This window comes from Apteryx mantelli, chromosome 19 (genome assembly GCF_036417845.1).
Source record: "Apteryx mantelli isolate bAptMan1 chromosome 19, bAptMan1.hap1, whole genome shotgun sequence".
In the NCBI taxonomy this organism is placed as follows: domain Eukaryota; kingdom Metazoa; phylum Chordata; class Aves; order Apterygiformes; family Apterygidae; genus Apteryx; species Apteryx mantelli.
This window is the reverse complement of record NC_089996.1, coordinates 17,589,937-17,617,439: the sequence shown is the minus strand read 5'-3', so window position 1 is coordinate 17,617,439 and position 27,503 is coordinate 17,589,937. Positions and strand designations below refer to the sequence as shown.

Sequence of the window (27,503 nt, the reverse complement as noted above, 5' to 3'; positions counted from 1 at the left end):
CCAAACATCACGTGACGCGTCCGTGAGCGGCGGCGGCTCGCGGCGTTCCGGTCCCTCCCAGCGCCACCTCCCGCCCGGCCCCGGTCCCGGCCCCGGCTCCGGCCCCGGCGGCACCGCGAGGAGGTGAGCGCGGCGGGCGGCGGGCGCGGCCGGGCGGCGGGAGCGGCCCGGCACCGGGCGGGGCGGGGCGGCGGGCCGGTCCCCGGGACGGGCCGGTTCGGGCCGGGCAGGGGCGGGGCCCCGCGCCCCGGGGCCGCCGCTGACTCATGGCCGGGGGCGCCGGGGCTGCGGCCGCCGCCCCGGGCTCGCGGCCCGCCCGGCCCGGTCCCCGCCGCGAGACCGCGCAACAGGTGCGCGGGGCCAACGGGCCTGCGAGCCGCCCGCCCCGGCCCTAGCGCCCCCTCCCTGCCCCCGGGCCGGCGGTGTCGCCGCCGCCCACCGCGCTCGCGGCCTCGCCTCGGCCCCCGGGCGGCAGCGGCGGCGCCGCGCTGCCCCCTCTCCCCGCCCCTTCTCGGGCTCCCTGCAGGCGCCGCCCCGTGGCTCGCGCGGGCGCCCGGCGCGGCCCGCCGGTGCCCGGGGAAGAGCCCGTGTCCCGCGGGCTGCGCTGCGCTGCGCCGGGCTGGCGGCGCGGCCCGTCTGCTTCCCGCGCCCGGCCCGCGGGTCGCGCCGCTGCGCTCCCCGCTGCGACCGGGCGCGGCCGGCCGGGGCAGCCTTAGCCGCCGAGGAGGCGGGTCCCGGGTCCCCAAACCCGTGGTGGGCGCGAGGGGAGGCTGAGGCTCGGGCAGCGGCGCGAGCCGGGGCGCCCAGCAAACCCCGCCGCTCGCAGGGGCAGCGAGCCTCGGCAGCGAGGCTGCGGAGCAGGCTGCAGGACCTGAGCGCTGGGGAGGCTTTTCGCTTTTGATCCCGTTTCTTTCTGCTCTGGGAGGGCAGGACCCAGGTGTGTGTTTACGGGGAAGGTTCTTGCTTCTTAGAGCCAGGGATGCCTCTTGCCTTTCTGACTGCCCAGAATCAGTGATGTTTGAGTGCATAGCTGCATGGTTAGAGGAAGACACTGCTAGGACAGGGGAAGGGGTCTCTGAGAACAGGCTGCTTCGTTAGCCACGTAACTGCAGTTAAAACTGGATGTGTGGGCAGATTCCTTGACTGAATAATTACCATGAAAGCGTTCGGGATGCAAGTTCACCACGGACTCCCAAGGGAAAAGCGGGGATGCACTGGAGACAAACTGTCCTGACCCTGTGTGTAATCAGGGAAAATAACTGATTTGTTTGGATTCCTGGGATAACTGTGTCAACTCACTCAAAACCTGTGCGGGCAGAGAGAACTTTCCTGCAGTGCGCCTGATAGCTGCCAGCAAGCCACGCTCTTCTCCGCTTCGTGCCGTGGAGCGTCTTGTAGTGCACGGTGCCTTCCCCTGCCTCCGCATCCCAATAGATGGGCCTCCCTCTCCAGAGCTGTCTCTGGGCTGGCCTGCGCTGGAACAAGTGACGTCACCGTGTTTACACTGGGCTCATGGCGCGGTTCTGTGAATCAGGAATGTGGAGAATGGGGCCTGCGTCGAATCATGCGCGCTGCTGTCAGCTCTGCCGTGCTGCTTCTGGGCTGAGGAGAGAATTGGCTGTGCTTGTGCTGAGTTCAGGCCTTTCGAGCTCTGGGGAAATGTGTTGAGGCTGCATTTTCTTCATTGCAGTCGTTGCATTTGGCACTTTTCAGTGTGATCTTTCTTCAGGAAGCTATCAAAAGCTGAGAATCAGCAGTCTGGAGAGTTAGACCCAGCTTCGTCTCTGTCTTGATGCCAATTCTCTGGGTGTCCTCTGAGCGAGCTGCCAAATAGTTTGGTCTCTGAACCTTTGAGCAAGGCCAGAAAATAGCCAGCAACTTGTGTCCAGGTCGTTCTTCCCGTTCTACTGATGGACTTGTGTGCTGGTTTGTCTCCATCTGTGACCCCTTTGGAAAGGGGGCTGGGGACAAGGAGAGGTGAAATCACCCAGACGCTGTCAGTCAGGGTCTTGTTACAGCTTTGGAGGCTGTTCTGGGAGGCTTGTGTTGGACTGAGAACGAGGCCAGATGTTGGGCCAAAAGTTGGATTCTTCTAGCTGAAAAATGCTTGACTCTTAAAATATGAAAAAGGTTAAATTACTGTTATCAGGGACTGGGACCAGTCTCTTCTCTTGTCTGCTGATCCGTTGTTGCCTCCATCCCGACTGTTTGGCTTCTTGCAGTGTGTTGGATGTCTCCCAGCTACCGACTCCTCTTGGTTCCCATTTGCCCTGACTCTCCTGAAAGCAGCGGTTGGGTCTGGAAGCAGTTTAGGTGTGGGTTTGGGAAGTGCAGTGGGGTTCGTTAGAAGGCCTCTTCCCGGCAGCCTCCTTCGTTCAAACAATCCAATCACAAACATTTTTACTTAAAACAAAACAAAACAAAGCACTTTATCAGTTTGTGTGATGTGGATAGGAGAAGTGTTTCTAGATGGCTCCTGCAACTGATAGACCTCTGGGTTCTCCTGATAGAGGGTTTTGCTGAGCAGGTTTGGCCCTAAATTTGAACATCCAGTTTCCTTCCCCTGTGTTACCCTGTTCCCTGGGATTTTCTTCTGTGGGTTTCTATAGCTTTAACAGCGATGATAGTGGCACACTGCCTTTGTGGGGTCCAGGCTGTGCGAGCACCACGGCTGCTCCTGCACCGTCTGCCCCACAGAGTTCCCTTCCTGGGGCCTGTCTGATGCTGCAGCGTTTGTGGCCTTGTTTGTTTGTTTTCAGCTCCGCTGCGATGAGGAAGTTTGAGTGCTTGCCAGGCAGCTGAGTACTGGTTAAAGCCACAAGGCAAACAAACTTCTCTGGTCCCTCTGCTCCTTAGGCTCAGCAGAGCACAGTGCGGAGAGGTGCTGCTAGGATGACGTTATTGGTCTCCCCAGTTAATCCCTTTCTCCCGCCCCTCTTCCCAGCAGCCATGTTGTTTGCCAAGTAGGAACAGAGGAAAGAAACGCAATGGTATGAGGAAAAGGGAAAAACTGATTTTTATGAAGCAATTGCGTATGTGCCGCCCGTCCTGTGTTAGCCTGCTTCCTTGCAGCTAGCTTCCCTGGCTGGCAAAGTGACCTTTTTACACCGTACTGTCAGGTTGTAGCAGACATCTTGTTGGAAGGAGCATTGTCCTCCAGGTATAAATAGCCTGCCTCCCGGCAGGCTCCAGGCTTCGGGAACGTCTGAATTTTACCTGTCTGCTAGGTGTCCTGGAGAATGCTAACCCCTTTCACCTCTGATAGACAGTGGTAGATGCATTGCAGAGAGCCTGAGCCACAGCTGCTGGAAGAGCATAATTTCGTATTTGCTGACTTGTGCGTGTGGTTCTTGGCTATAGCCCTCTATCCGTGCCTCTTACATTTAGCAGACAAAATAGTGGCTACGTGGGAGAACTCATTTTTGTTGCTGACTGTTTGGCACTGAGGAGACTGAAAGTATGAAGGTGTTTGTGGACTGGATGTGTACAAGAATCCTTGCATTGTGTAAGAAAGCCTGCATTTCCTGGTTGTTCGAGACACTGTTATGTCTGTTGAATAATACTGGAGAGGATTCAATTCATTGGGCTGTAGAGTAACATCCTGACCTAAACCCTGAGGGGAAGAGGTACCTAGAGACAGAAGCAGGGGTTTGGGTGTGATTCACTATAAAAACAGACCTGGGAATTGCTTTCATCAGTTCTGAAATGCTGTCCTCCCTGGCAGTGAAGGGGTCTGCTCTTCTCTACTTTTGGCCTCCCTTAATCTTTGTTTTCTTAGTCAGTAGAGCTTGGCTCTGAAGATAAGGGAGGGGAAAAAGTGATTCTGTGCCCTGGCATTGCCAGAGACTGGCAGGGGCTTTCTCTCTTTCAAAAAAGATCTGACTGGGAGAGGTGAGGGCTGCTGAGGTATTGGCCCGAATTTGTGATGGGAATCCAGCGTGCCTGATGCTTGCTTGTGCTGCAGGATCAGGTTGTCCTGTTCCTGCCGGGGAGAGCTGGGTGCAGAACTTTGACTTCACCCTGAATGTGCTGGCGTTCTTGGGAAGCAGGAAAAGTCTGGATGGGAACAAGCGCGGCAGTGGTGTCTCCTGTCCCGTAGGATGCTCAGCAGGGTGCGTTGTGGAGGCAGAGGCTTCCCCCGTGCAGCTTGCCCTGATCACATGTTCTAGACTGTGCTGGTTTGGGTCCCTGGGAACGTCTAGAATCTGGTCGGACTTTTCCCCTGGGGAGTTTCCGAGTCCTGGGTTATGGCTGGGCATTTCACAGAGAGGGGGTATTGGAGTGACCGTCTGGTTGCTGCGCTTGGGAAGTACGAGGATGAGGCTGGGAGCAGGAGGCCCCGAGACTGCCAACCTGCTGAGTCAGCATGACTGGCTTGGAGCAGCCGTGCTCTGGACCGAGCCTGCTGCCTGCCAGGCTATTTTTAAAAATGTGGCTTCCGTGTATTCTGACTCCTCCCAGTGTTTTAATTTCCCCCACCCCAAGCGAAAAACAGCATTGCCACAAGTCTCCGTGGGAATAGGGGTGTGGAAGGACAGATGAACGGCAGCAGTTCCTGCTCAAGGACAGAGCCCGTTGCTTGTGAGTCCGAGCCGGTCAGGTGCCGGTTGAGTGTTGCCTGGGGAGGGCCGTGGGGATGTGCGCTGGCAAAGGGCATTGCTGCTGGGCTCTGCTGTGGGAATGTCCAGGCTCTGCTCCACCCCAGGGAGCTGCTCTGACCTTCCTTCCCTTTTCTTCCCTTCCAGAAGCTGACTGACGAGGCTGTCGTGTTATGACGACCCCCAACAAAGGAAACAAGGCCTTGAAGGTAAAGTGGCGGGTGGAGGGAAGGGGCACGGGCAGTGGGTGCAGGCACCTGCTCTAGCCTTCAGGAATCCTTGTGTTCTTCTCTCCAGGTGAAGCGGGAGCCAGGCGAGAATGGGACCAGCCTGACAGATGAGGAGCTGGTGACCATGTCTGTGCGGGAGTTGAACCAGCATCTACGGGGCCTGTCAAAGGAGGAGATCATCCAGCTGAAGCAGCGTCGGCGCACGCTGAAGAACCGGGGCTACGCAGCCAGCTGCAGAGTCAAGCGTGTGACCCAGAAGGAGGAACTGGAGAAGCAGAAGGCAGAGCTGCAGCAGGAAGTGGAGAAGCTGGCCTCCGAGAACGCCAGCATGAAAATGGAACTCGATGCTCTCCGTTCCAAATACGAGGCGCTCCAGAACTTCGCCAGAACCGTGGCCCGGAGCCCCGTGACCCCTGTGCGGGGGCCGCTCACCTCCAGTATGGGGCCCCTCATCCCTGGCAAGGTTGCCACTACTAGTGTCATCACAATAGTGAAATCCAAAACGGACGCCCGGTCTTAGTGAAGCGAGTGTTGCCAGAGCTTGTCTGTGCAGGGCAATTAGGCACAAAACCAGCCTGGAATCCCCAAAGCACAAACCCTCCCCACATGGGTCCGGGTTCCTTCCACTTGGCCCAGGACTGGCCTGTTGATCGCTCCGGTTTTATTTTGTTGTGTTCAGATCGATGTGAGCAGTGGTGATGCGTCCCTTGTCCTGTGCAGACAGTACCTCCCGCCCAGGGGTCTGTAACCCTCTGGTGCCCGTGGGACAGACTGCGAGACCTTGGTACTCTAGCCAAGGAGCATCTGTGCAGCGTGGCCGAAGGCATGGCGCGTGAGCCTGACGCGCTTCTCGGCGGGGAAGGGCTTGGGGAGGCGGATCTAGAGGGAGGCTTGCTTCCTGGAGGTTGGGAACCCTAATTTCTAGTCACTTCCCAAAGGCTTTATTTCATTACACTTCCAGGTGGTGTATCTTGGTGCCTGCGTGCCAGGTGCCTGAACCTGCTGCTTTTGTCTCATTTGGTACCAGTAGTTGCAGTTGGGGTGTTCTGTGTAATCAATTTTGTATTTGTTTCTAGGTGTGCCTCTGTGCCCTAGCAGTGGGTTTCCTTCAGTCTTCCTCAGCGTTAGCTGTGCAAGCTCGCAGTGGTGGAAAGGAAGATGCTGTAGTGCCCTGCTGCCTTTGCTCCAGTGGCGGGGAAGGAGCCAGGACGGGGACCTTGTGTGGGGCCCACCACCCCAGGGGAGGGAGGGAAGGTACTGTGTTGACTGCAGGCCGGTTTTGTGCCTAATGTGTTGCACTGAACAAGACCAAAATCACTAGTTGTTCCTGTGTTTTGAGGGTATCAAGTGTCTCTAGTGTGATGGTTTACACGACCAGTTTATGTGGTTAAAGAGCCCTTTATTTAAAGAGAGAAACATCATTTTAAGAGTTATTAAATTATCTAAGTTTAAAAGTAAAATCAGACAGAAGAGAGAGCGTATTTATAGTCAGCTTTTTTTTTATCTGAGAGGGCGAGAATATTTGACCATTTATATGGGGAAATATTCTCGGAGACTTTGCTAGTTAAAAGTTAATAAATAAATAATTTAAAAGTTTCTCATGAACCTCCTGCAAACTGTTTGTGGCTCTGAGGTTAGTTTTTATAAAGAGTTATCAGACTTTATTTATAAAACTTAGAAAAAGACAAAAAAAGAGGCAAGTCCTGTTTGATATCTTTTTGCAATTGTACCAAAAGTGACTTATTCTCGACCTTGCTGGCTTCCGTTGCGTCCCCTTGTGTTGCGCTCTCTGTGCTCTCTGAGCTCTTGCGTGGCGCTGTAATGTGGTGGTGCCAGTGGCTGCCTTTGCCATGTGGTGTCGTTTTAATGCTTCCGTTGTTTTCCCTGGGTTCAATCAAGAGATTGACTTGGGAACTCTCCTAAGTCTCCAGAGGGTTTCTGGCACGCAGGCAAAGTTGCTGTTTTTCTTAACGACAAAAATGAATAGCTGGTGCAACTGAGTAGTCATGCCTGTCCGGAAAATGTTTTTCTACACAGGCTGTTGCAGGAGGTCTATTTCCCTACTGGATGTTGCAGCTATTCCTTTTGCACAAACAGCTTAAGCCTCTTGTAACCAGCCAACATTGGGTAACTCGGTTACCTGAATGGGGAAAAATATTGCCAGCAGAACTGCTCTCTTACTCCTCCAACAAAGCTGGTAGAGAATTGACACAAGGGAGAATTTTCTAAGTTTAGGAGGAGACTGATGGGATTTAACTCTGGGTTCAGTTTTGGATCCTGTGGTCAGAACTTGTGTTGCTCCTGTGGCTCCTCTGGCAAGAGAGGCAAGTCTGCCTGCCTATTTGGGCAGCTCTGGACCTGCACTAGTCCTGAAACTGGAGTCTCTTGTGCTGAGTGTCTGCATATTACTGAAAATTAAGCTGTGGCATGGTTGCTTTCTTTCCTGGTGCAGCTTCTGGCCGTGTGTGTTGGAAGAGTGCTTAGACTACAGCTGTGTGACACAGCTGAGAAGCTATTTGTGGTCAGGCTCTGTTTCCACAAACACTTTGAACCCCCTCCTCCTCCACCTCCCCAAAGGTTTGAGCTCATTGCTGAGTTGTTTTAGAGAAGCAGGACATGGGGCTGAAGTCCATGTGATGATTTCTTGTCTGCTGAAGGTCTCCGGAGCACCGGGGACAGATAAGGATGGCACAAGTGAAGCTGCAGTCTTTTGGGGGAGGCATGGTTTGCCATACTCAATGTTTTTTGGTGATGTGGTTGTTGCATAGCTGAACGTATACTGCACTTCTCTGGGCAAAGGAGTTCACTAATGGCTGAGAAGAAGGTAAACCTGATGAAAGCCACAACATGGCAGGAGAGAAGTGATTGGAGGGGATTTCCTGCTGGAAGGGGAGGTCTTCACTGGTTGTGAGTTTTGGGAGAAGCTGTTTGGGTTGCTTTTTCCAGTGGATTTCCTGAACGAGGAGAGGATCAGAGTGTCTCCTCCAGGCTTCCCCCTCCTAGCTTGTGGGCTCTGTCTTCTCTGAGCTGAGGTGTTTTACACGCTGCTTCCCAGACATTCACCAGACGGGCTAGGCGATGAGCAGCACTCGGCACAGCTTTCTGGGCTCTGACACCTGGGAATTGTGGATCTTTGTCTTCCAGCTGCTCAGGTGGTGCCTGGAAGGGATGGGAAGTTCCAAAACGCAGAATCCTCCAGTTGGCCCTGGGTGTAAATCCCAACGCTGTCCCTCCCGGAGCCAGCTTGAATTGGTAACCCATCAAGAGCGCCATTCTGATTCCACCTGGCGCTCCGACCGCGGTGGGGTGTGCAGGCAGGCTGCTGCCGAGGCTTTGTGCGGGACAGGCTGGGGGCTGAGCTGCAGGTGCTGGAGATCCGGGTGTGAGGAGGGCCCTGCGGTAGTGCAGGCTCTGGCGGGCAGGTTCGACAGCTGTGGTGAACTCGCTTCCGTTGTACCGTGTGCCAAAGAAGGGCCCGGTCCTTCCCTGCCTCCTGGATGACGATTGTGCTGCGCCGTAAGTGTCTGCGCTGCTCTAGAGTGAGACCGTGAGTCGGGAGGACGGACGGAGTGGACGGCAGCACTGACCACCAGACACCAGCTCTGCCATTTCTCCTTCCCTCTGCTGCGCTCGCTAGTTCGTGGTCCCAGCTTGCTCTGAGTGTGTTCAGTGAGGACGTCGCGTACCGGAGGAGATGTGCAAAGCCAGTGCTGAAGGGTGCTCGTGTGAGGAACGGGCTCCGCTGGGTGCTGGGCTGTTTTTCACTTGGGTTCAGGCTCTGTCTGGCCGCAGGTGAGGTGTTTCCCTGCTCATGAAGTGCTCTGTCCTGGGGATGCTGGAGGGGACCCGGTCCCCTTGTGAGCTCTGCTCCCCCACGCTAGTGTGTATTTCTTGGTTTTGTTCTCAGTGGAGTATTGGAATCAGAGTAATGTATTTCTGCCGTGTCCAGGGACTCTCCCGTCGTGCTCAAGGGGGACCCCGTCCCTGCGCCAGCCGGTTCCCATGCCTGCACGAGGCGATCCCTGCCCCGAACCCGCCACTCTGATCTCTCTCGTATATAGCGTTCTGGAGTGTGACAGTTCTTGTTCCTAAGGTGCTCGTTCGTTTGGTTTCCTGCTGTGAAGGGTGTTGTGTTTCCTTTCTCCTTTTTCTGGTACCTTTCTGACGCAGTGGTTGGGGGGGGGGGGTCTGCTCCCAGCCTGGCTGCACAGCAAACCCGTGAAGTGTACCCCCGGTGCAGCTGCCCTGCCCAGGCGCACGCGGGGATTTGTGTATGTTGTGGTGAATTGTGTACAGTTATCTCTTGGATTATGCAACCTTGGTGGGCATTGCCCTCGGGAGCGAGCGAGGGTCAGCTGCGGGATGGGGGCTGCCCCCGGGACCGCTAGCGAGCAGAGATGCACGTCCTCACCGTCGTGTCCCCAGCTCGGCTTGGCAGGGCCCGGCGCGTCCCTGGCTCAGCCCGCACCTCGCACCCCCAGTGCGGCGGGAAGGGGGGTGCGCGTGTCCACGTCACCCCGCTCTGAGCAGAGCGCCAGGCGGGGGAGGCCGGGGAGCCCCGCACTGCGGGCGAAGCTGCTGGCTGCCCTTTCCCGCCGGTGGCGGGAGCCCCGGGGAGCCCGGCCCGGTGGGGCCTGCTGCCGCCGGGCCCCTGCCCGTGTGGCCGCGCCGCGGGCCTGCCCTGGTTCCCCGTATTTATTGCTAAGTTATTGTCGCTCCTGGCGCGCCGGGGCGGCCGGGCGGCCCGCCGGGCGTTATTTATTTCTGTACATAGTGTATGTTTGTCGATATGAGCTTTCTTTATTTTGTATATGACCAATAAACATCTTTTAAAGAGACGCGGCCTGGCGCTTCCTTGGGCGGGGCGCGGTGGGGGGGGGCTCCCGCCGCGCCGCGCGGGGGCGCCGCCGCGCTCCGGAAGAGGCGGCCGCGCCGGGAGTGGTGCTGGGCCGCTCTCGCCGCGGGGCGGAAGTGCCGGCGGCGCGTCGGCGGCCGGTAGCGGAAGCGGGGCGCTTCCGGGGCGATGGCGGCCGGTGGCAGCCTGAGCCGCTTGGAACGGAAGGCGGCGGCGCGCGCCGAGCTGCTTCAGCAGGAGGAGCAGCGGGACCGGCGGAGGCAGGTGCGCCGCGCCCCGCGCCGTGCTGCCGCACCGCGCTGCGCTGCCGCCCGCGCCCCGTGACGGCCTGTGTGTGCCGCGCAGGTGTCCCGCATCTGGCGGAAGCCGCCGGCGGAGCGGAGCCCCGAGGAGTGCCAGGTGCTGAGCGAGAGCGACGACGTCGTCCGCGAGCTGGAGCGGCGCCGCAAGCGGCGGGAGCGCCTGCGCCGGCGGCAGGAGGAGGTGGGCGGCGCGGGGCGGCGGCACCGGGCTCGGTCCCCCGGCTGCCGTGCCGCCCGCCGCGGCGCCGGTTCGAGGCCGGGGAGACGCGCCGGGCGCGGGCGAGGGCCGCCAGGAGCTGCGGCGGCGGCTCGGTGCTGGGCAACGTGCCGTGTTCCCTCGTCGCAGCGAGGTCCCGGCCTCGTCCCCCTGCCCTCGGTCTCTTCTTTAGGTGGCTGCCAAACTTGTATGTTTTCCAAAATGCGTTCACTTTTGAGCGTGTGCTGTGCGGCCCTGCCTCTTTGGAGGATGAATGTGCGTGTGTTGCTATCCAGAAAACTCTTTCCCTTGACCTTTCACAGATAATGTGGACAACATCCACATTCTTTTATTTAGAAACTGCTTCGGACAATGTTTATGCACAGCTTTTTCTGTAGACTAGGCTAATACTGAAACTTCCAGGGAGCTATCTGTTTTTTCAGTTTCAACGATGCACGATACCTCAGAAACATGTGAACTTTCTCAGTTTTGTTTTCTAGGTATGTGACGAACCAGAGGAGTTAAAGAGAAAGGCTATTGAGCTGGCTGCCGTTGTCCGGAGTGCCAAGCACCTTGTTATCTACACGGGAGCAGGGATCAGTACGGTAGGATTCTTTGGGGGTGAGTGGCTGGAGCTTTGGGAGCTCCTTCAGGAGTATTGCAATGTTGAATGGATTTTTTTCCTGGTTTCTAAATGGCTATCTGCTGTATGCTGTGAGCCTGGGATGCTATATTCGAACTGTTGAGCTGCAACCCATGGTCAAGACATTTGCTAGTTTGCATCTTGGGGTTGTACCTGTTGCCCAGAACATTTTAAAGCTGCATAAGCTCTATGATAGTGGGAAGAACGCACTTAAACAAGAAGATCACTAGTCTTACTTCATTCAAATCTTTCTTCAACTACTTTTGGTGTGAAGCCTAAACCAAATTAGCTAATTAATGCTATGTTAATGAACAAATAGGAATAGCTAGTGTTTATTAAAAATCATAAATGATGGTTTAAAAATGGCTGTTTTCTGTGGTGCCTGTTGTGAGATTGGAATTCTGGTGCTGCCTCTTCTAATGTGTCATATGCCATCTTTCTTTGAACTCTGAGACAGGAACATTGTCTTTTCTTTCCTTAGTCTCTGCTGATTTGGAGCACGATTCTGGGCAGGATATATGAGTGCTAATGTCATAAACATGTTTGCTAAAGAACATTGTGTACAAGCTACCGGAAGTCACTGAGTCTAGTGAAAATAAGGAAAGGTTCAAGAACTGAGTTTTGTGTAGGGAAATGGAAAGCACTGAGGAAAAAAGAGAGAATTCTGGGGGTATTTTATAATGATAAAGTTGGAGAAAATAAATACTGGAGGTGAAAATGCTAGGGCTGTAAGATAGGAAAAGAGGTAAAACATATGAAAAGATGGTTACCCTGTGATGAGGGAACCACTGCTCTGGAAAACTTGAAGTGAATGAAAAAGCACTAGTAACTGAGGTACCTGGTTGTCCTGAGTGAGACAAGGTTGATCTGTTTGTAAGACTGAGGTTGGACAAGAGGTATGAACCTTCGTGTCAGGCCTTGTTTCATCTCTCCTGATAACACAGGCAGCTTCAATCCCAGACTACAGAGGTCCTAATGGCATATGGACATTACTGCAGAAGGGCAGGAGCATCAGGTATGGAGGTGACTTTACCAAACTTCTTTCCTTTCCTCTTTCCTGGAGTGACAGTTCTGCAGCCTCTCAGGAGACAAATTCTGAGCTGCCAAGCAGAAAGCTAAAACTGAAAGAGAGATTAATGACAGTATTTACTCTCTCCCCCCCTCCCCCCCCTTCTTGTCAGGACTGCAGATCTGAGTGAGGCAGAGCCCACACTCACCCATATGAGCATTGCCTGCCTACACAAGCACAATCTGGTAAGATTTTTCCGTATCCCACTTGTGCTCCACTGCCCTGGTCTGACTGAAATGAAACCCAACACAGAAAAAAGCTTTCCGTGAGATTACCTAATCATTGTTCTTACTCAGGTGGCTACACACCCATAGAGGGAAAAGCATCTGTGCTCCTATATAACTGAGTCTTATTAGACTAGCTCCAGGCTGAAGCTCTGCCAGTTTTCCCACTGGTGCCTTTTCTGCAATACTTTGTATTTGCCTCCTAGTGAGGCTGGTTTGGGGGCACAGCCACAAGATCATTCAGACCTAGTAGAGCTATATTCAGCTGTAGGAGTCTTTTCACTTAGCTTTCATAAATCTCTCTTCTCTGTGCTGTTCTTCTGTTAGTTCTGCTCTGATATACTGAGCTAAGTGCTGTATATTGAGATGTACCTGTCACCCCCATCTGAGTAGTACTTTCAGAGTTGTCTGCTGTGTGTTAGCTCAATGTTTTATTCTCTTCAAGGTGCAGCATGTCGTGTCTCAAAACTGTGATGGGCTGCACTTGCGGAGTGGGTTACCCCGAACAGCAATATCTGAGCTCCATGGAAACATGTACATAGAGGTGAGTAGCCAGAACAGGATAAGTTTATTGTTTAGTGGCCTCACAAGAAGATAATGTAAACTATTTATCTATCTCCTTAGCGTGACTAGTCTCTGTTTAGTTCCCTTCTTCTTCAGATCTTTTTTCTGGGTGAATTAGTTAGCAAGCTCCAAAACAGTGTTCTGTACGATTCAGTAGCTTTTTCTCTGTATTTGCTAGAGCCTTCTGCTTCTGACAACTCTTGTTCAGACCTTTCCTGAAATCCCTCCTATAGCATAACCAACCTGCTTCCTGTAATTTCACTTGCTAGTTGAGCTTTTTAAAAAACTTTTCCTGGTTAGCATCTGATCCATGACAATCCTTTCTACTGCTTTCAATTTACTGTCCTTAAAAAATGCTTTTCTTCTGAGAGGAATAACTGGCTCCTTGCCTTCAAATGACTAGATGCTAAGGAAGTAACTTTTTTTTTTCTTTTTTCCTGTACCAGGTCTGCACTTCCTGTACACCCAACAGAGAGTATGTGCGAGTATTTGATGTGACAGAACGCACAGCCCTGCACAGGCATCATACTGGCAGGATGTGCCACAAGTGTGGGGCACAGTTGAGAGACACAATCGTCCACTTTGGGGAGAAGGGGACGTTGAGACAGCCCCTGAACTGGGAAGCAGCAACAGAAGCTGCAAGCAAAGCAGATGTGATTCTTTGTCTGGGTTCCAGCTTAAAGGTAACTTTAGAGACTCGGTGAAGATTGTTAGCAGCATTCCCTCTTGGTGAGACACCTTGGTGCTGAGCAGTCTCCTCCCAAACAGACAACTATAAACTCTGGTGTCAGGATTCGCCCACCAACTGTGATAGTCTCTCTTCCTCCCTCTTTCCCCTCCTGGTAATACATTCCTTTTCCTCTCACTGATAACAGTTCATAGTTACATCTGCCTTTGGCTATACTGATAATCTCTATTTTGTGGCAGGTTTTGAAAAAATATCCACGTCTTTGGTGCATGAGCAAGCCACCTACCCGTCGTCCAAAATTATATATTGTGAACCTCCAGGTGAGAGCCTTTTTTGAACTGGGTTTGAAGGTTTGGGTGAAAGCGGTTTTGGTGTGTGCTGTGCAGGTGACCTGCTGAGGCTGCCTGCCCTGGAGAGCGTGGGGCCTAGAGCCAGGCAGGAGTTCCCCATCTGGGCCTGTGGGGACGGCCCCAGCAGCAGCACAGGGTGGCCAGGCCAGGCTGGGCCGCGCTTGGGGATTCCCGCAGTGGCGGGTTTCGTGTCGCTCCTCCAGTGGACCCCGAAGGACGACCTGGCCGCCCTGAAGCTGCACGGCAGGTGCGATGATGTCATGAGGCTACTAATGGAGGAGCTCGGGCTGGAGATCCCGAGTTATGACCGGTGAGCGAAGGACATGGCTGTGGGCGGCTGTGCCACGATGTGGGGCAGCCGTGCCATGCTGACTCCCCCCACCTGTCTCTGGCAGAGTGCGGGACCCCATCTTCATGCTGGCCGAGCCACTGCGCCCCGGTGAGGAAGGCACCCACTCGCGGAAGCCGGTGGCCCCCCCGCGCGGTGCGGATCTGCCGGCGGCCGTGGCACCGCGGGAGGAGCCGCCGCCCGCCCGGCCCGGGGGCTGGCTGGGCCGCGGCTGCGCCAAAGGCGCCCGGCGCAGGAAGAGCAACTGACGGCGGCGGCGGGGCCCGGGGGGCCGGCGGTGACGCGCCCCAAGATGGCGGCGGGACCCGGGGCGGCGCTGCAGTGACGCGCCCCAAGATGGCGGCTGGGCGGGGCGGCGGGGCGGGGGCGGGGCGCGGCGCCGCCGCCGCCGCCGCCGCTGACAGCGGCGCAGCCATGCTGCGGAACGGGGCGGCGGCGGGCGGCGGCGGCGCGGCGCACCGGCCCGTGCGCGTCTGGTGCGACGGATGGTGAGTGGGGCGGGCGCGGCGCGGGTGGCAATAAACGGAGTTCGCTGAGGTGCTGCCTCCGGCTCGTCTGTGATCGCCGCGGCCGGGGCGCGGGATGGGCCGGGGAGCGCCGCTGCCCGCGCCTTTCCCCGGGGGCGACCGGGACCGGGACGTGCCCGGCTCTGAAACGGCCCTGCCGCTCTGCTCCTTCATCCCGGTGCTGGGAGCAGCCCCGCGCAGCGGCGGGGGGAGGCCGCCGGAGGGGGCCGGTGACACCGGAGCCGGTAATGCCGGTAACGCCGGAGCCCCGTGCCCGTGACACCAGTGCCCTTTTGCTCCCTGAGCTGCGATGCAGCCAGGGCTGCACTTGGGCACTGGGTCCATTTCCTTAAACAAGTTCATCGCAGCATGACAGCGCGCAGCCTTCGTTCCCCTCGCTGAGCTGGGTATAAATACATTAGTCACTGCTGCACCGTGGCAGCAGCGAGACCTTTGGCTCCGTGGGGAAGGTCCCCCACAAGGTCTCAGCGGCGTGCTTCCTTGTGCCCCGGCTTACGCAGGCCTTTGCCTTTCCAGCTATGACATGGTGCACTATGGCCACTCAAACCAGCTGCGCCAGGCTCGGGCCATGGGAGATTATCTGATTGTTGGAGTCCACACAGATGGTAAGAGGTTTTCTCAGCTTTTCACCTCATGCCACCTCTAGAATCACCCAGCAACGTTAGCCCTGAGGTAACGAAGAACCTGGTACAGAGCGTATTCCTTCCTACACCTCAAGGAGCAGCAGCTACCAAAAGAAAAGTTTTTCTTCCCTGGGTAAGGGAGTGAAGTTATCCTTTTCACTCTTTCCTCAGTGCTGGATAGATAGCTCGGAGCTTGCAAGGTTCTTTGCAGGCGTGATCTATGTTATAAAAAGAATTAAATCAATTAAAAATCCATCCTGTTATCCTGGTGCAAACTGCAGTAGTGTTATCCCAACTCAGATTTCTGTGTGGAGAACACTTGTTTCAAGCCCATGTGAAAGTATGCATACTAGCAATTTGTTCTTGCATATGAAGATGGATTTCAAATTGATTTTATTATTGGTGCATATTTCCTAACATAAACCAAATGCAGCATGAAGATATTGATAAAAAGGGAATTTCCTCTTTGGGGACTGCCAGGAAGCCCAGGTGATCTCCTCACTAAGGCACATCTGGTTACAAGGAGTCACTGTCTCTTTATGTCTTCAAAGTTAATTCCAGGGCCTTTGTTATACGTTTATAAAATGTGACTGAACTAAAACCTGTTCTGATCTAGCTTGGGCTTCCGTCTCTACTCCCAAGCAATTTCAAGCTGAGCTTGGGCCCACAGTGAAGCTCACCTGCCTGTGAACTGAGTAAGGCTCCTGTAGGTGAGAGTGCTCATAGCTGTAGTGCGTATTTCTAATTGAGATTTTCTGTTTCTCTCCCAGAGGAGATCGCCAAGCACAAGGGCCCCCCTGTCTTTACCCAGGAGGAGAGGTACAAAATGGTGCAAGCCATCAAGTGGGTGGATGAGATTGCTCCAGGAGCTCCCTACGTCACCACACTGGAAACCTTGGACAAATATAACTGTGACTTCTGTGTGCATGGTGGTGAGTGGTGTTCTGAGGTGATATTTGTATTACCACAGCCCCTCTGGGGCTTGTGTGTACTTGCTTTTCTTGCTGCGCACCAAGGAACATTCTGGCTAGCACTGATGATCAGAAAATACCTCATTTGCACAGACTTCTGTGTTGCCATCACCTGCACTGGTCAGTACAGCTATTGCTGTTTGGTATTCTGGAGAAATACGTTTGCATGATAGGCACTGTAGGAGTGCTCAGCTCAGCTCCCCTGGTTTCAAGCATCCCTTTTGCTTACAAAGATGAGATGCATTGTCTGACAATTATCCTGAGATTGCCATCGGCACAAGCAAGGGTTTGTAAATAATTATTTAACAGTGAAAAACAGTGTTATAAAGGCAAGAGTGCAAAAATACAATCATGTTTATATCTACTTATCCTGAGAGGAGATCAGATGTGAAGGGCTTCTTTATCCAGCTGATAAGCTGGATATGCGCTTAGCTGACTGTGGTCTGAGACCTAGTTCGTATATGAACATCTTTCAGTTTACAGTCGCTGAAGAGAAACTGTTCTGAGGAAACATTCTTGTTTTCATACCCTGTCCCCTTCCTTGGGCTACTTCTTGGGTTCATTCAGCTTCAGCCCCTTCTCTCTACGCCTTCGAAGGTACTTTGTTAATTTAATTAGGAGTAGTCTTTATGCTCATCTCACTTCTCCTTTGATCCCAGCTCCCTGCTAGCAATAATTCAAGTATTTCATTAAATATTATATATAAATACACATTAAATCATTACTCTTCCATAAGATAGAAGTGCTTTTTCACCTGGCAGGATGATTATCAAATTCCTTGTTAACTTTCTATGTGTTTTTTAATGTATTGGAACTTTATCCTTGAATGTAATGCCTGTAGCTTGCTATTATGCTTTTTGCTTTTGTATAGAATTAACACTTGGAGCCTCATTATCAGTGCTTGTTTGAGACCAGACGTGATGGTAATTGCCTGCACTGGAAGTGTGTTTTGGGTACCTGACCCCTTACTAGTCTCAGAGAGAGATTATGACAACACAGAAGCCCTAGTGGCCTTTGCTCCAGTTTTCCTGCTTTTATCCCCTCTGCCAAAACATTCAGTACTTCTACATGGATCATACTCCTAGATGCTGCAGCTTTGCCAGGCCATGTTTGTGCAAAGAGAAGTTTTGAAATAGCTGAGCTTAACTGGGAAGATGACAGATAGCAAATCCAGTGTTTCTGCCTCTTTCTTGGCTCATAGAGCAGTACTTGCAATATGTTCTCCCCGCTTCCCTTCACTATGTACCCTGAGGTAAAGGTGTGGAATTTTAGAAGAACTTAACAGCTTTTCTGAGCGTGCCGCAGCAATTATGTAAGAGTGAGTACAAGTGAGTTACCAGTGCCTGTGCTGTGTACTGGGTATTTTGCCAAATGAAAGCCTACTTAGGTTTTCACTTGTGAATATTTGAAACTATTGCTAAAGTCAGGTGAGAGGTGTTTTTGTAGGATGAGTTAGGAACCATGCCCAAGTAAGAACGAGAATTAACTTTGTAGTACTAGCGTAGTCTTACGGTGAAACAAAGCCCACTCTGTTTAGCTTATTAGAAACTTCAAAAAGTCTACTGACATCATTACAGAAGTGCCACCACTGAAGGAAAGCACTGGGTATTGAAGGACTGTTTAACTAATTAGAAAAGTTGTAACGTGAACTAATGGCTGAAAGCAGTGCTAGAAAAAATGAGGTTAAGTCTCTTTTCAACACTGAGGTTAATGGTAGCTGTTTGTTGTCATTCAGACAATAATTCAATCATGTCTGCTGTTGGACTCACTGCAGAGGCAACCGGATCAGATTTTCTGGACTGTCTAAAAGACAGTGGACTAGATGGACTAATGGCCTTTAGCATCCAGGAATATGCTTTTCTCCACAGTTAGGGAAGTTTTGCAAACCCCTGACACTTCCATGGGATGCAAGATGTTGGCTGGCCTTCAGATTGCAGGAGTTCTTGTCTGGCTTGCATGCTGGGCATACTCAGCTATTGCCGTACTTCCAAGATAGCCTTTGTGCAGGAAGGTGTGCAGATGTGATTCTGAGGCTTTTCTCTCTCTCTAGATGATATCACACTAACGATAGATGGCAAGGATACCTATGAAGAAGTGAAGACAGCTGGACGATACAGGTAACCTTTTGCAATTTTAATTTCTTATCCTGTTCTGAGCAGAGTTTCTGGGAGTTCCTGCCTGTGTCTGCCTGAGTCCCTGAAGGGACCTCAGATGAAACACAACTGTCTTCAGGTCACACTTTCATTTGCTGTAATGTATCACAGCTTTAGTTGCTCTCACAGTTTTGGCTTCTAGGAAGTGTTGCAGGCTAGCAGCTGACTGGCAGGGCCTTCCTGTCCCTGGCATATGCAGTTCTCATCTTGAAGCCTCATTGAGAGTTAGCTCTGTTGGGAAGGCTGTGCAAGGCAAGTTTTCCTCATATAACCAGTTCCTGTGGGATGAAAAAGATGCAGAGGCTCAGCAAACAAGTGTTATATTCTATATGGAGAGCTGATAGTGGGAAGACTTTTTTTCTGAGGCCATTCCCTGGTTTGGATTTATCAGATTTCTCATATATTCCTGTGGTAACGGGGGTAAGAAAAAGGCATATGCTCCTACTACAGCTTCTGCTTTATCCTTTGCTTGTCTCCCTGCAGGGAATGCAAACGCACCCAGGGTGTGTCCACTACCGACCTGGTTGGCCGCATGCTGCTCATGACTAAGGCTCACCACAGCAACATAGTGAGTCAGAGGGCTGTGGGTGGTGGGAGTTTGGAGCCTAGGACATAATCCAGCTCTTCCCTCTTGCTGTCTGAAAAGGCAGTGGAGCTCCTAGGTCTGCTCCTAGGTGCATGGAGAACTGGCAAGCTGGTTATGGGCAGTGACAGCAGAATCCTCTGCTTATATTTGCTTAAGCCTGACTGAGATTATAGTGTAGGTCCCATGCTGCTTTGGAAGGGAGTGGGGAAATAAAAGCTTTGTTCTCTGATAATTGGTGTGGGCTTCAGGAATGTTATGGGAAGTACAGGCTAGCCTGTGGTTTCTCTGAGAGTGAAATTACATAGTGCAGCCACATTGATCTAGCCCCTCACTTCTGTCAGAATAGGAAAGTCCCATTCTTACCACTGAGCTGCATTTTTTTGCTTACTACTGGCTCTGAGTCTCATCAGACCCTTCTTGAGTCTGCTCAGCTAACTACACAGTAGAAAGCTAACCTAACCAAAGAAAAAAGAAAGTCATTTTCTGCTGGATTAATGAGTTGAATCGACTTGGTATACAATTCAGTGAACTGCTTGTGTGAAGGAATGGGATGTAAACACCTAGATAATAGCAGGGACAAGATGAAGGAGAAACAAGAGAATTTAGGGGGTGAGGGAGATCCTTCTTTTAGTGTGCTGAGCTGTTAGACTGGCTTAACCGTATTATGTAAATTCACACCAAGAGTTGACAAAGTACCACAAGCTGTCTGCAGAGAGATCTGAGCCAGTCTCCAGTGGCGTGTCCTTGGAGGAGGGAGGGACATTGCCCTCTTAGGGGCCTGCATGGTTGAGGAGGGATGTAGGTGCGCAACACTATCAGCTCTGCAGGTTGGGCAAGAACCACTGTCACTGTGTGGTGTCAGACTGGGATCAAATAAGGGCAGGTTCCATCCAACTAATGCCGAGACATGACTGTGGTTAGATATTAACTAGCTTATCAGCATTTAGTGCCAGGTATCAATGGTGTTTGACCTGAGCAGGGACTTCCCAGCACTTCTGCCCCACGCAAACATATTTTTGGCTGATTGAGCTACGCGAGTGCTTAAACATATTCATTCTTTACTCTCCCTGCAGGATGAGGACCTAGACTATCGGAAGCACACTGACAACTTCGGGAAGGTAATTTTGTGAGTTCTGGGCTTGACTGTCTGGTTGTTCCAGTCCTGCCTGAGAAGGATTCCAAATGTGCTTTCTGGCCTGTATTGTGGGCTTGGCTTTTTCACATTTAGTAGTAACCTCAGTAAATCTCTGCCACCCCCGTAAAGTAGCTACTGCAGTCAAGAAATAGGCAGGTGGGGCTGCACAGGGCCAACACACTGGTGGAGTGAACTCTATTTTAGCGGCACCATAGACCTGCTGCACCCGTTGAGCCTTTGCGGTTTCTCTGGCTTGCTTATAATTTTTTTTTTTCGCTACTTCCTTGGGATCCAGCTCCCTGCTCTTCCAGCCCAGGGACAGCCTCTGTGGATACTCCTTTTAGTGCTGTGCATTGAGTCTGGGCAGTGTTTATGCAGCAGGCACGTGACTAGCATGCAGTTCTGCACAGAACTCACGTGCCTGGTCTTCAAATAGCAGAGGACTCTTACTGGGGTTCTCTGCCATTGTGTTCAGCCCATGTCTTGGGCTGCCTCTAAAGAGCTATCAGACTCTTTCTTTTCCTGGGTGTGGGATTGTCCCTGATTAACAAGTACCTGAACCTACACCTTGATCAAGTTCTTCACTCACTTGGGTTTTCCTGGTCTTGTGGACCAGGCTGAATCATCTTCTTTGGTCTCCTACATGTTGGATTATTTTCAGCAGGCTCTAACGGGTCTGTTGCGCTAATGTGGCTGTTTTCTGGTTCTTGGATGTGTGGAGACATATCTGGGCACCAAGTACTCTGCAAGGCTCCTGTCAGCTGAGTCCCCCTTCTATATGCTGCTATTTGTGTGGCATACCCTGGTGTTAGCTGAATTGTCTTTAGTCTCTTAAGTCTTTTAGAGCTGCTAACATCAGGGGAACAAAGCAGATGCCAGAGCAGGTGACTCGGTGGCTGTTTCCAAAACTGCCACGTGGCGGAGCTAAAACTCCATCTGCTGTGGCACCCGTGCTGGAGCTGGGATGTGGCTCTTTCTTGAGCTCTGGGTGATCTCCTTCCAGTAATCAGCTTAGCATACCATCTGTGCAGGTGAATGGGTAGACAGCCTTACAGCTCAAAAAGAGCGTATTCCTAGGAGGACGTGGGTAGGTTGTGCATTGTCTACTGGTTCAGTTAGTAAGTCCTGCCTCTCCTGGAAATTCTAGACTGTCCTGTAGCCCCCCTCCTTTCTAAACTTTCTTCTCAGCATCTTCTTACCTGCCTGCTTAGCAGATGATTAGACTGTGTCTAACAAAGTGAAAAGGGATGTTTGTGAGATTGCTCAAATATTTAGTTCCAGGAATGTAGGAAGTACAAGCTGCTAAGAGCTGTGATTCTTTCTGTCAAATTAAGGTATAGCCCTGCCTACAGCTGTATTCTGGTGGATATATATGTGTTGACCAAATTACCTCTTGAAGCCTGTTTGTTTTCCTAGGGGCCAAAAGGTCGCAGTCCCTGGACTGGAGTCTCACAGTTCCTGCAGACATCTCAGAAGATAATTCAGTTTGCATCTGGGAAGGAACCACAGCCAGGAGACACTATCATCTACGTGGCTGGAGCCTTCGACCTGTTCCGTATCCTTGACTCTGTTTTGTCAAGAGAGTAGTGCTGGTCTGCTTGTCTGATATTCTCATACTTTTAGGCACCAGATGAGGATATTTGCCTCTCCTTTTTTTCTGTAGGTGTGTATGTGAGGGAGGAGGCAGGAGTTCTTACTGGCAGTTTCTTAGCCAGTCACAGGATGCTGAGAAAAGAGCTGCAGGTCCTCCATAGAGAGGATTTATGGCTGTTGGAGGACTTCAGGAAAGAAAATGGTTGGATACTCTAAGATCATACTCTAGACCCTTTTGAGGACTAGCTGTCACAGATCAAGTGACTGCTGTTTAGAAAGTGCAGGGCGTTCAGAGTAGACACTTCCTCCCCAGGACAGTCTTTGAGGCATTGTGCCAGAGCGCCTGAAATGGGTAGAAATTTTGGACAAAGGCAGCATTGAAACTATGTAAGCTGAAGCTAAAAAGATGTCTGGCTTCTTCCCAGAACCTGTGGAACCAGAGGAGGAAGGAAGCAACTGCTCCTAGCACACAGGCAGCAAGTGATATAAAAATAAAATCCTTGGGTTTCCTGTCTCCCACTGTGGTTTCCCAGTGCATTTGTTTCCTGCTGCTTCTCCCTCTTTCTCCCTGTTAGTTTCAGTTCCTTAAACAGGTCTGCAGATATTGGGCACGTGGATTTCCTGGAGAAGGTTCACCAGCTGGCAGAAAGACCCTACATCATTGCTGGGCTGCACTTTGACCAGGTCTGAATATGACGTTGCCCAAAGCATTGGCTCCCATGGCCACATTACCTCACTGACAGAGCAGTTTGGCATCTCCTCTTTCTGAAATAAGCATGCTGTGCTCTGGAAGCCAAGGAGAGGGATGTATTGGCCAATACAGGATTTCAGTGTTGGGAGAAAGTGAGGTGGAAGGGGTTGCTTTGAGTCTCTTCTAATGATGACTGGTGCTTTGCCATAGGAAGTAAACCGTTACAAAGGGAAGAACTATCCCATCATGAACATCCATGAAAGAACACTCAGTGTCTTAGCCTGTAGGGTAAGTGTCTACAGCTCTGTCACTCCTGCACTCTTCTAGAAATTGCCTGGGAGTTGGTGTTGTCTACTTAGTAGCCAACAGTCTTGCATGAGTTCTTTAATGTGCACTGAGAAGGCAAAGTCAAGGCTGATCACTTTGGCTACCAGAGGTCCTGGTGTGCTCCTGTGAGGAGTCGCTGGGCTCATCTGGCATCCTGGCTAACATGAGATGTGGAACCCTTTCATCTCTCTTCCACTGGCAACAAAAAGACAGAATTCTCTGCAGAGTGCTGCTCTGCACTACATTAAAGATGACTGTGTTCTTGCAGAAAGGAATCCACCCCTTTGCACCAGGGGAGAAAATTCCTGGCAAACAAATGTAGGGAGCCCCAGAAATGCTTGCCCTGAGCAATTAATCTTTGGATTTGCTGTGTACACATTACCAGAAAGCATATTTTTTAGTGGAAGAAAAAGGTGCTGTGTGACAAGTACTGGATGGTAAACTCACTTTCCAGTTCCCTTATTTGAGTTCCTAAATTCATAACCAGATGAGCTGCTCAGGTCTCTTTAGGAGACAGGCTGGATTCTGTTTTTTTTTTAATCTGGACACTTTACCTGGTTTCTCTTCTAGTATGTCTCAGAAGTGGTGATTGGAGCCCCCTATGCTGTCACTGCTGATCTGCTGGATCACTTCAGGGTGAGAGTCTCTGTGTATAGATAGATGTTCATGAAGATGTTGGTCATTAATGTGCTGAGGAAACTGAAGTGGGGCAGGAAAATGCAGGGATGTAGAAGAGAGATTGTCTGCTCAGCATGATTACAGGAAGCTCGGGAAGCATCACCAAGCCTAGTACATGAGGGTTGGCTTTGCTGATCTCCAGGCTACTCTGCAGTGAGGGCAGTGGTGGAGAAAGTTCCTTTCATCTTTTGGAGGGAACATGATAATGTCAGTGACTTTGTGCACCTTTCTAGGTAACGCTTGTGTGCCATGGGATGACTGAGGTGGTGCCAGACAAGGATGGTTCCGATCCGTATGAGGTAAGCTGCTGTCATCCATGCTTCCTGCTCTCTACCTTTGTCCCCGTTTGTGATAGATACAGCATGGCTTGGGTCATGTTCCCGAGCTGAGAATCTGTACTGCAGTGGATGCTACCCAAGGAAGTCCTTGGCAGGTGATTCTGTTTTTCATCCTTCCCCGAGGTAGATACTTGGAGCAGAGCCTCTAAATCATTCACAACAGCTCCATTCTATTAGTCACTGTTTTGTTTTGCCTGTTTCTAATGCCTTCGTGGCAGAGTGAGAAATCCTCTGATCTTTACTCTGTGCCAGCCCTAGGCAGCCTTGCTCAGTTTCCATGTATGTGAAGCTCTGCTTTTGGCAGTGATTTATTCTGCTTCCTAGGAGATCACTTTGTGTCGTGCCTGGCTGGGTGCCCACAGAACCTGCTGTGACTTCTGCTCAGCTTTCTTTTACTGAGCTGTAAATCCAGAGGTCCTGCATGTTTTTCCCAGCTGAGCCTGCTGTGTTTGTTCACAGGAACCGAAGAGACGTGGTATTTTCCAGCTGGTGGACAGTGGCAGCAATCTCACCACAGACTTGATTGTACAAAGAATCATCAAGAACAGGTTGCCTTTCTTCATCTCCCAGTTCTGTCACATGCTGTTTAGTGTAGCTTGTCTGAGGACTATTTAACAGGATCGAACAGAAAGAAAGAGTTGCCTAAAGGCACAGAAGAGAGGGAATCAGTGAACAGGTCCTCCTTCTTCCACAGCTTTGTTTTGAAACTTTGGGCGGGCTGCTTAGATGTGGATTTACTGGACTGTATGGGAAAAGGAATAGCTACACTGTACTATGTTAGAATGTCCTTCACCGCATGTGTTCTATTATTTTTCCTCCCTCTCTATTAATGATAAAATTTCCTTGCTGTATTCTTGGGGGTACAGCATTCCGTTACACTCAGAGCTTTGCTCTTTTAGGCCTGAGACCTTCACCTTCAGTGACTTTGGCTGAGGCCAGTTGTAAAATTGAATTTGATATTGCAGCACTAAGTGGCCTGTCCCAGGATGGACTAAGCATGGTATAGCAACATCTTCTGCAGAGGGGGAAATAAGCAGTGTTCGTACAGAGTGGGAATCTATGACTTCTGGAGTGATCATAACAGTTGTGGAAATGTGCTGGATGCTGGCTCTAGAAGAGGTGCGTGGGAGTTAATGATGAGGTTTCTGAAATACTCTTGGAGCAAAGCAGCATAGGAGAAGGCAGTTGGTCCCGTTTTGGGCTGGTTGTAGTCTCCTAGAGATATGGATGGATGAGAATCTCACGCAGTTTCCTGATTCTTGCAGGCTGGAGTTTGAAGCTAGGAACCAGAAGAAGGAAGCAAAAGAGCTGGCTGTGTTGGAGGCCATGAAGAAACTGGAAGAAGAGAAGCACTAGGCCAGCAGGGAACTGATGTATGGGTTGCAAAATGCTGCAGCCTCACCCTCCTCTGGAGGAGCAAAGAGCTTTTCCAGAGAGGACCCCTAAACAAGGACACTGCTGCTGGCATGCACAGGATGTATTATCCCACCCACGTCTGTCCTAGCTCCTCTTGCACTAATTATACAGACGTAACGAGTTGGGATCCTGCTGCCTAGTTTTTCCTCCATTAATCAGCCCCTGTTCCCTTTCCCAAGAGGAGATTTGACAAAAGAGAAAATGGTTTTAATTCTAACTAATGTTTTAACATGTTGATGTGCTTTTACCTTCTGCCATTTCTGGCTTTTAGTAGATGGGAAGTGGAGCAGCTCCCCGGGCCCCTTCTGCCCCATTCCAGGTTCTGCTGTCCTGGTTGGAGTCTGCGTTTCAGACCAGCCCTTCAGTGTGTGGTGTGGGCTGCTTTACAGACTGGAGAGAACAACCTTCCTGGGAAAAAGGACACGGCACTCATAATTCCTCGTGAGCTGTTGGTTAGGGATGTTAGGCTGTCAGTGTGACTGCTGCTGGAGATGCTGACTGTGTCCTGTGCTATAAGATTCCCCGTGTTGATTCTTCTCTGCTGCTGCGTCTGCACAAATACCAGACACAAAGCTACTTCTGGTTTAACTGGATAAAGCCTTTCTCCAGCTGTGACTGGTGCCAGTGCATCATTTGTTTCCCCAGTAACTGGCAGCAGCTCAGCATCTGCTGAGGGGTGAGTGGCTAGTAGCAAGGGACCCTCAATGCTAGTGGTTTCCCTGGTGAGTAGAGGAATTTCTGTGTGAGGAGTGGGAATGTTGGGGGGGGTTGCCAAAGGCTCTTCCTGTTGCAAGATATGCAGGAGACCCAGTTCTACGTGTAGACCATGCTCAGAGCTCTGCTGGCTGTTGCTGCTGAAGTTCACCTTGTATCTTATAGGTGTTACCTAAGGGAGTTATCTTGTGAACTGAAATTCCACGTATCTTTTATTGAGGCTGAATTGCAGCATGTTCACCTCCTGTGGGAAGTGACAGGGCCTGAGGAGGATGGGTCTGGGAGAAGTCAGGTGCTGGGCTGAGCCCTCTTCTGCCTCTTACATTCCAGGGTACCGTGCTGGGTGTCTCGGGCCACTCCCTGCACTGTGCTGTATAGTCCTTCCAAGCTGATTCTTTTTTTTCCTCTCTGTTGTACACTTCTGTTGCTGATCACTAATAAAATGTTAAAGAGTTGTGTGTGGGTCTCTTTGGGCCTTGAGTCCAGGCAGCAGAAAGCTGCCAGGTTTTTGGGTGGAACTGTCTTCAAAAGAAGCTTTTCCCTAGGAGCTCTAGCTAGAATTCAGTGAGAGTTTACTAGAGGTATGAAAACAAACTATTTGCCCTTGGGCAGACCAGCCTCAGCTCTGGGAGACTGTTAAATTTGTTCTGGCATGCGGGTTAGAGATCACTGTGGAGCCAGAAGCCATTTGTTCTTTCCCTGTGAGGAGGTTTTTGCTGAATTCACTAAAGAATTGAGCCAGACAGTGTGAGGGGACCTTTGTTGTGCTGTGTTTTGGGGTTTTATCTTTCCTGTACTTTAAAGCTGCAGCAGAATTTGCATGGGAAGGTATAGTGTTGCTGCAGTTTGGCAGTCACATAAACCATGGAGGGGTAGGGAGTTGGGAGATGGTTTGAAGACTTCTGCTGTGAACTTCATCTCTTGTGACTCCAGGTGGTGTGGGCAAGTGAACCTCGTAGGTCTATTCTGCCTTGGATGGTGGCTCTGGTGTGGCAGTGGTGTGTGCAGATCTATCATGGAGTTTGTGCGGAGAGCTCACATCTGTGTAATTGCTAATCCCAGATCTGGTGTTCACATGCTGGCATTTTGGTAATGAATGTGTCATCTGTGACAAGGTGCTATCTGGAGCCAAGACACCCACTTGTGTGGGAACAATCCCATCCTGGGCACAGGGCAGGAGGGGGCTGGAGAACTTGAAAAGCTTCTTTTCCACCCCCAAAATGTAGCTGGAGCCCTCTCTGGTGCCTCTGCCAGGACTGGCAGACCCATCCCTGTGCCATGCTGAGTGTGAGTGACCAGGGTGTGAGCGTGCCTGCTTGTCCCGGGCTCCCCCGGAGCTGTGCCTACAGCTTTGGGTGCCTCGTCAGCCGCACGGCTGCTGCCGAGGCCCGGATGGGACAAGGGGGCCTAGGGAAGGGCCAGTCGGTCCTTGCTGTGTGGACGTTGGGCTCCTGTCCCCAGCTGGACAGGCTCTGTCGCAGCAGGCGTGGGGCTCCGGGCTTCCCCTTCCCCGGGGTGCCAACAGGCTGTGCACAGCTCAGATGAGCAGGGGGAGGGCTCTGCCCCAGCCCAGCGCTGCGCTTTGCGGAGAGCCTCTCCCCGAGCACCTCTGCGCCTGGAGGAGTGGAAAGGGCAGCGCCGGGGAAGCGAGCGAGTGACCCGCTCCTGCTGCTGCGCAGGGAG

The 27,503-nt window shown here is 51.9% G+C and overlaps 2 protein-coding genes across 7 annotated transcripts; both read left to right on the top strand.

Annotated features, from left to right (window-relative positions):
* Window positions 1–31: 31 nt before the first annotated feature.
* On the top strand, window positions 32–9,646 carry MAFG (MAF bZIP transcription factor G). Of its 3 annotated transcripts, none has more exons than XM_067308252.1 (3): window positions 32–123; window positions 4,746–4,807; window positions 4,896–9,646. In XM_067308252.1, exons 2-3 carry the CDS (start codon window positions 4,772–4,774, stop codon window positions 5,346–5,348), a joined length of 489 nt encoding a protein of 162 aa, XP_067164353.1. In that variant the 5' UTR covers window positions 32–123; window positions 4,746–4,771; the 3' UTR covers window positions 5,349–9,646. The 3 variants fall into 3 exon arrangements, with proteins under 3 accessions (XP_067164353.1, XP_067164354.1, XP_067164352.1); XM_067308253.1 differs by lacking the exon at window positions 32–123 and adding an exon at window positions 866–937; XM_067308251.1 differs by lacking the exon at window positions 32–123 and adding an exon at window positions 948–4,581.
* A 181-nt stretch (window positions 9,647–9,827) lies between these two features.
* Window positions 9,828–26,274, top strand: SIRT7 (sirtuin 7). Of its 4 annotated transcripts, XM_067308600.1 has the most exons (15): window positions 13,780–14,029; window positions 14,115–14,556; window positions 15,112–15,200; window positions 15,989–16,150; window positions 18,240–18,306; window positions 18,826–18,910; window positions 20,002–20,046; window positions 21,480–21,618; window positions 22,258–22,340; window positions 22,558–22,635; window positions 23,245–23,310; window positions 23,586–23,651; window positions 24,150–24,238; window positions 24,656–24,809; window positions 24,956–25,055. In XM_067308600.1, the coding sequence occupies exons 1-15, from the start codon at window positions 14,023–14,025 to the stop codon at window positions 24,965–24,967; spliced, it is 1,584 nt and encodes a 527-aa protein (XP_067164701.1). In that variant the 5' UTR covers window positions 13,780–14,022; the 3' UTR covers window positions 24,968–25,055. The 4 variants fall into 4 exon arrangements, with proteins under 4 accessions (XP_067164705.1, XP_067164701.1, XP_067164702.1 ...); XM_067308601.1 differs by lacking the exon at window positions 24,656–24,809 and having other exon boundaries at window positions 24,956–26,274; XM_067308603.1 differs by lacking the exon at window positions 22,558–22,635.
* Window positions 26,275–27,503: the final 1,229 nt, after the last annotated feature.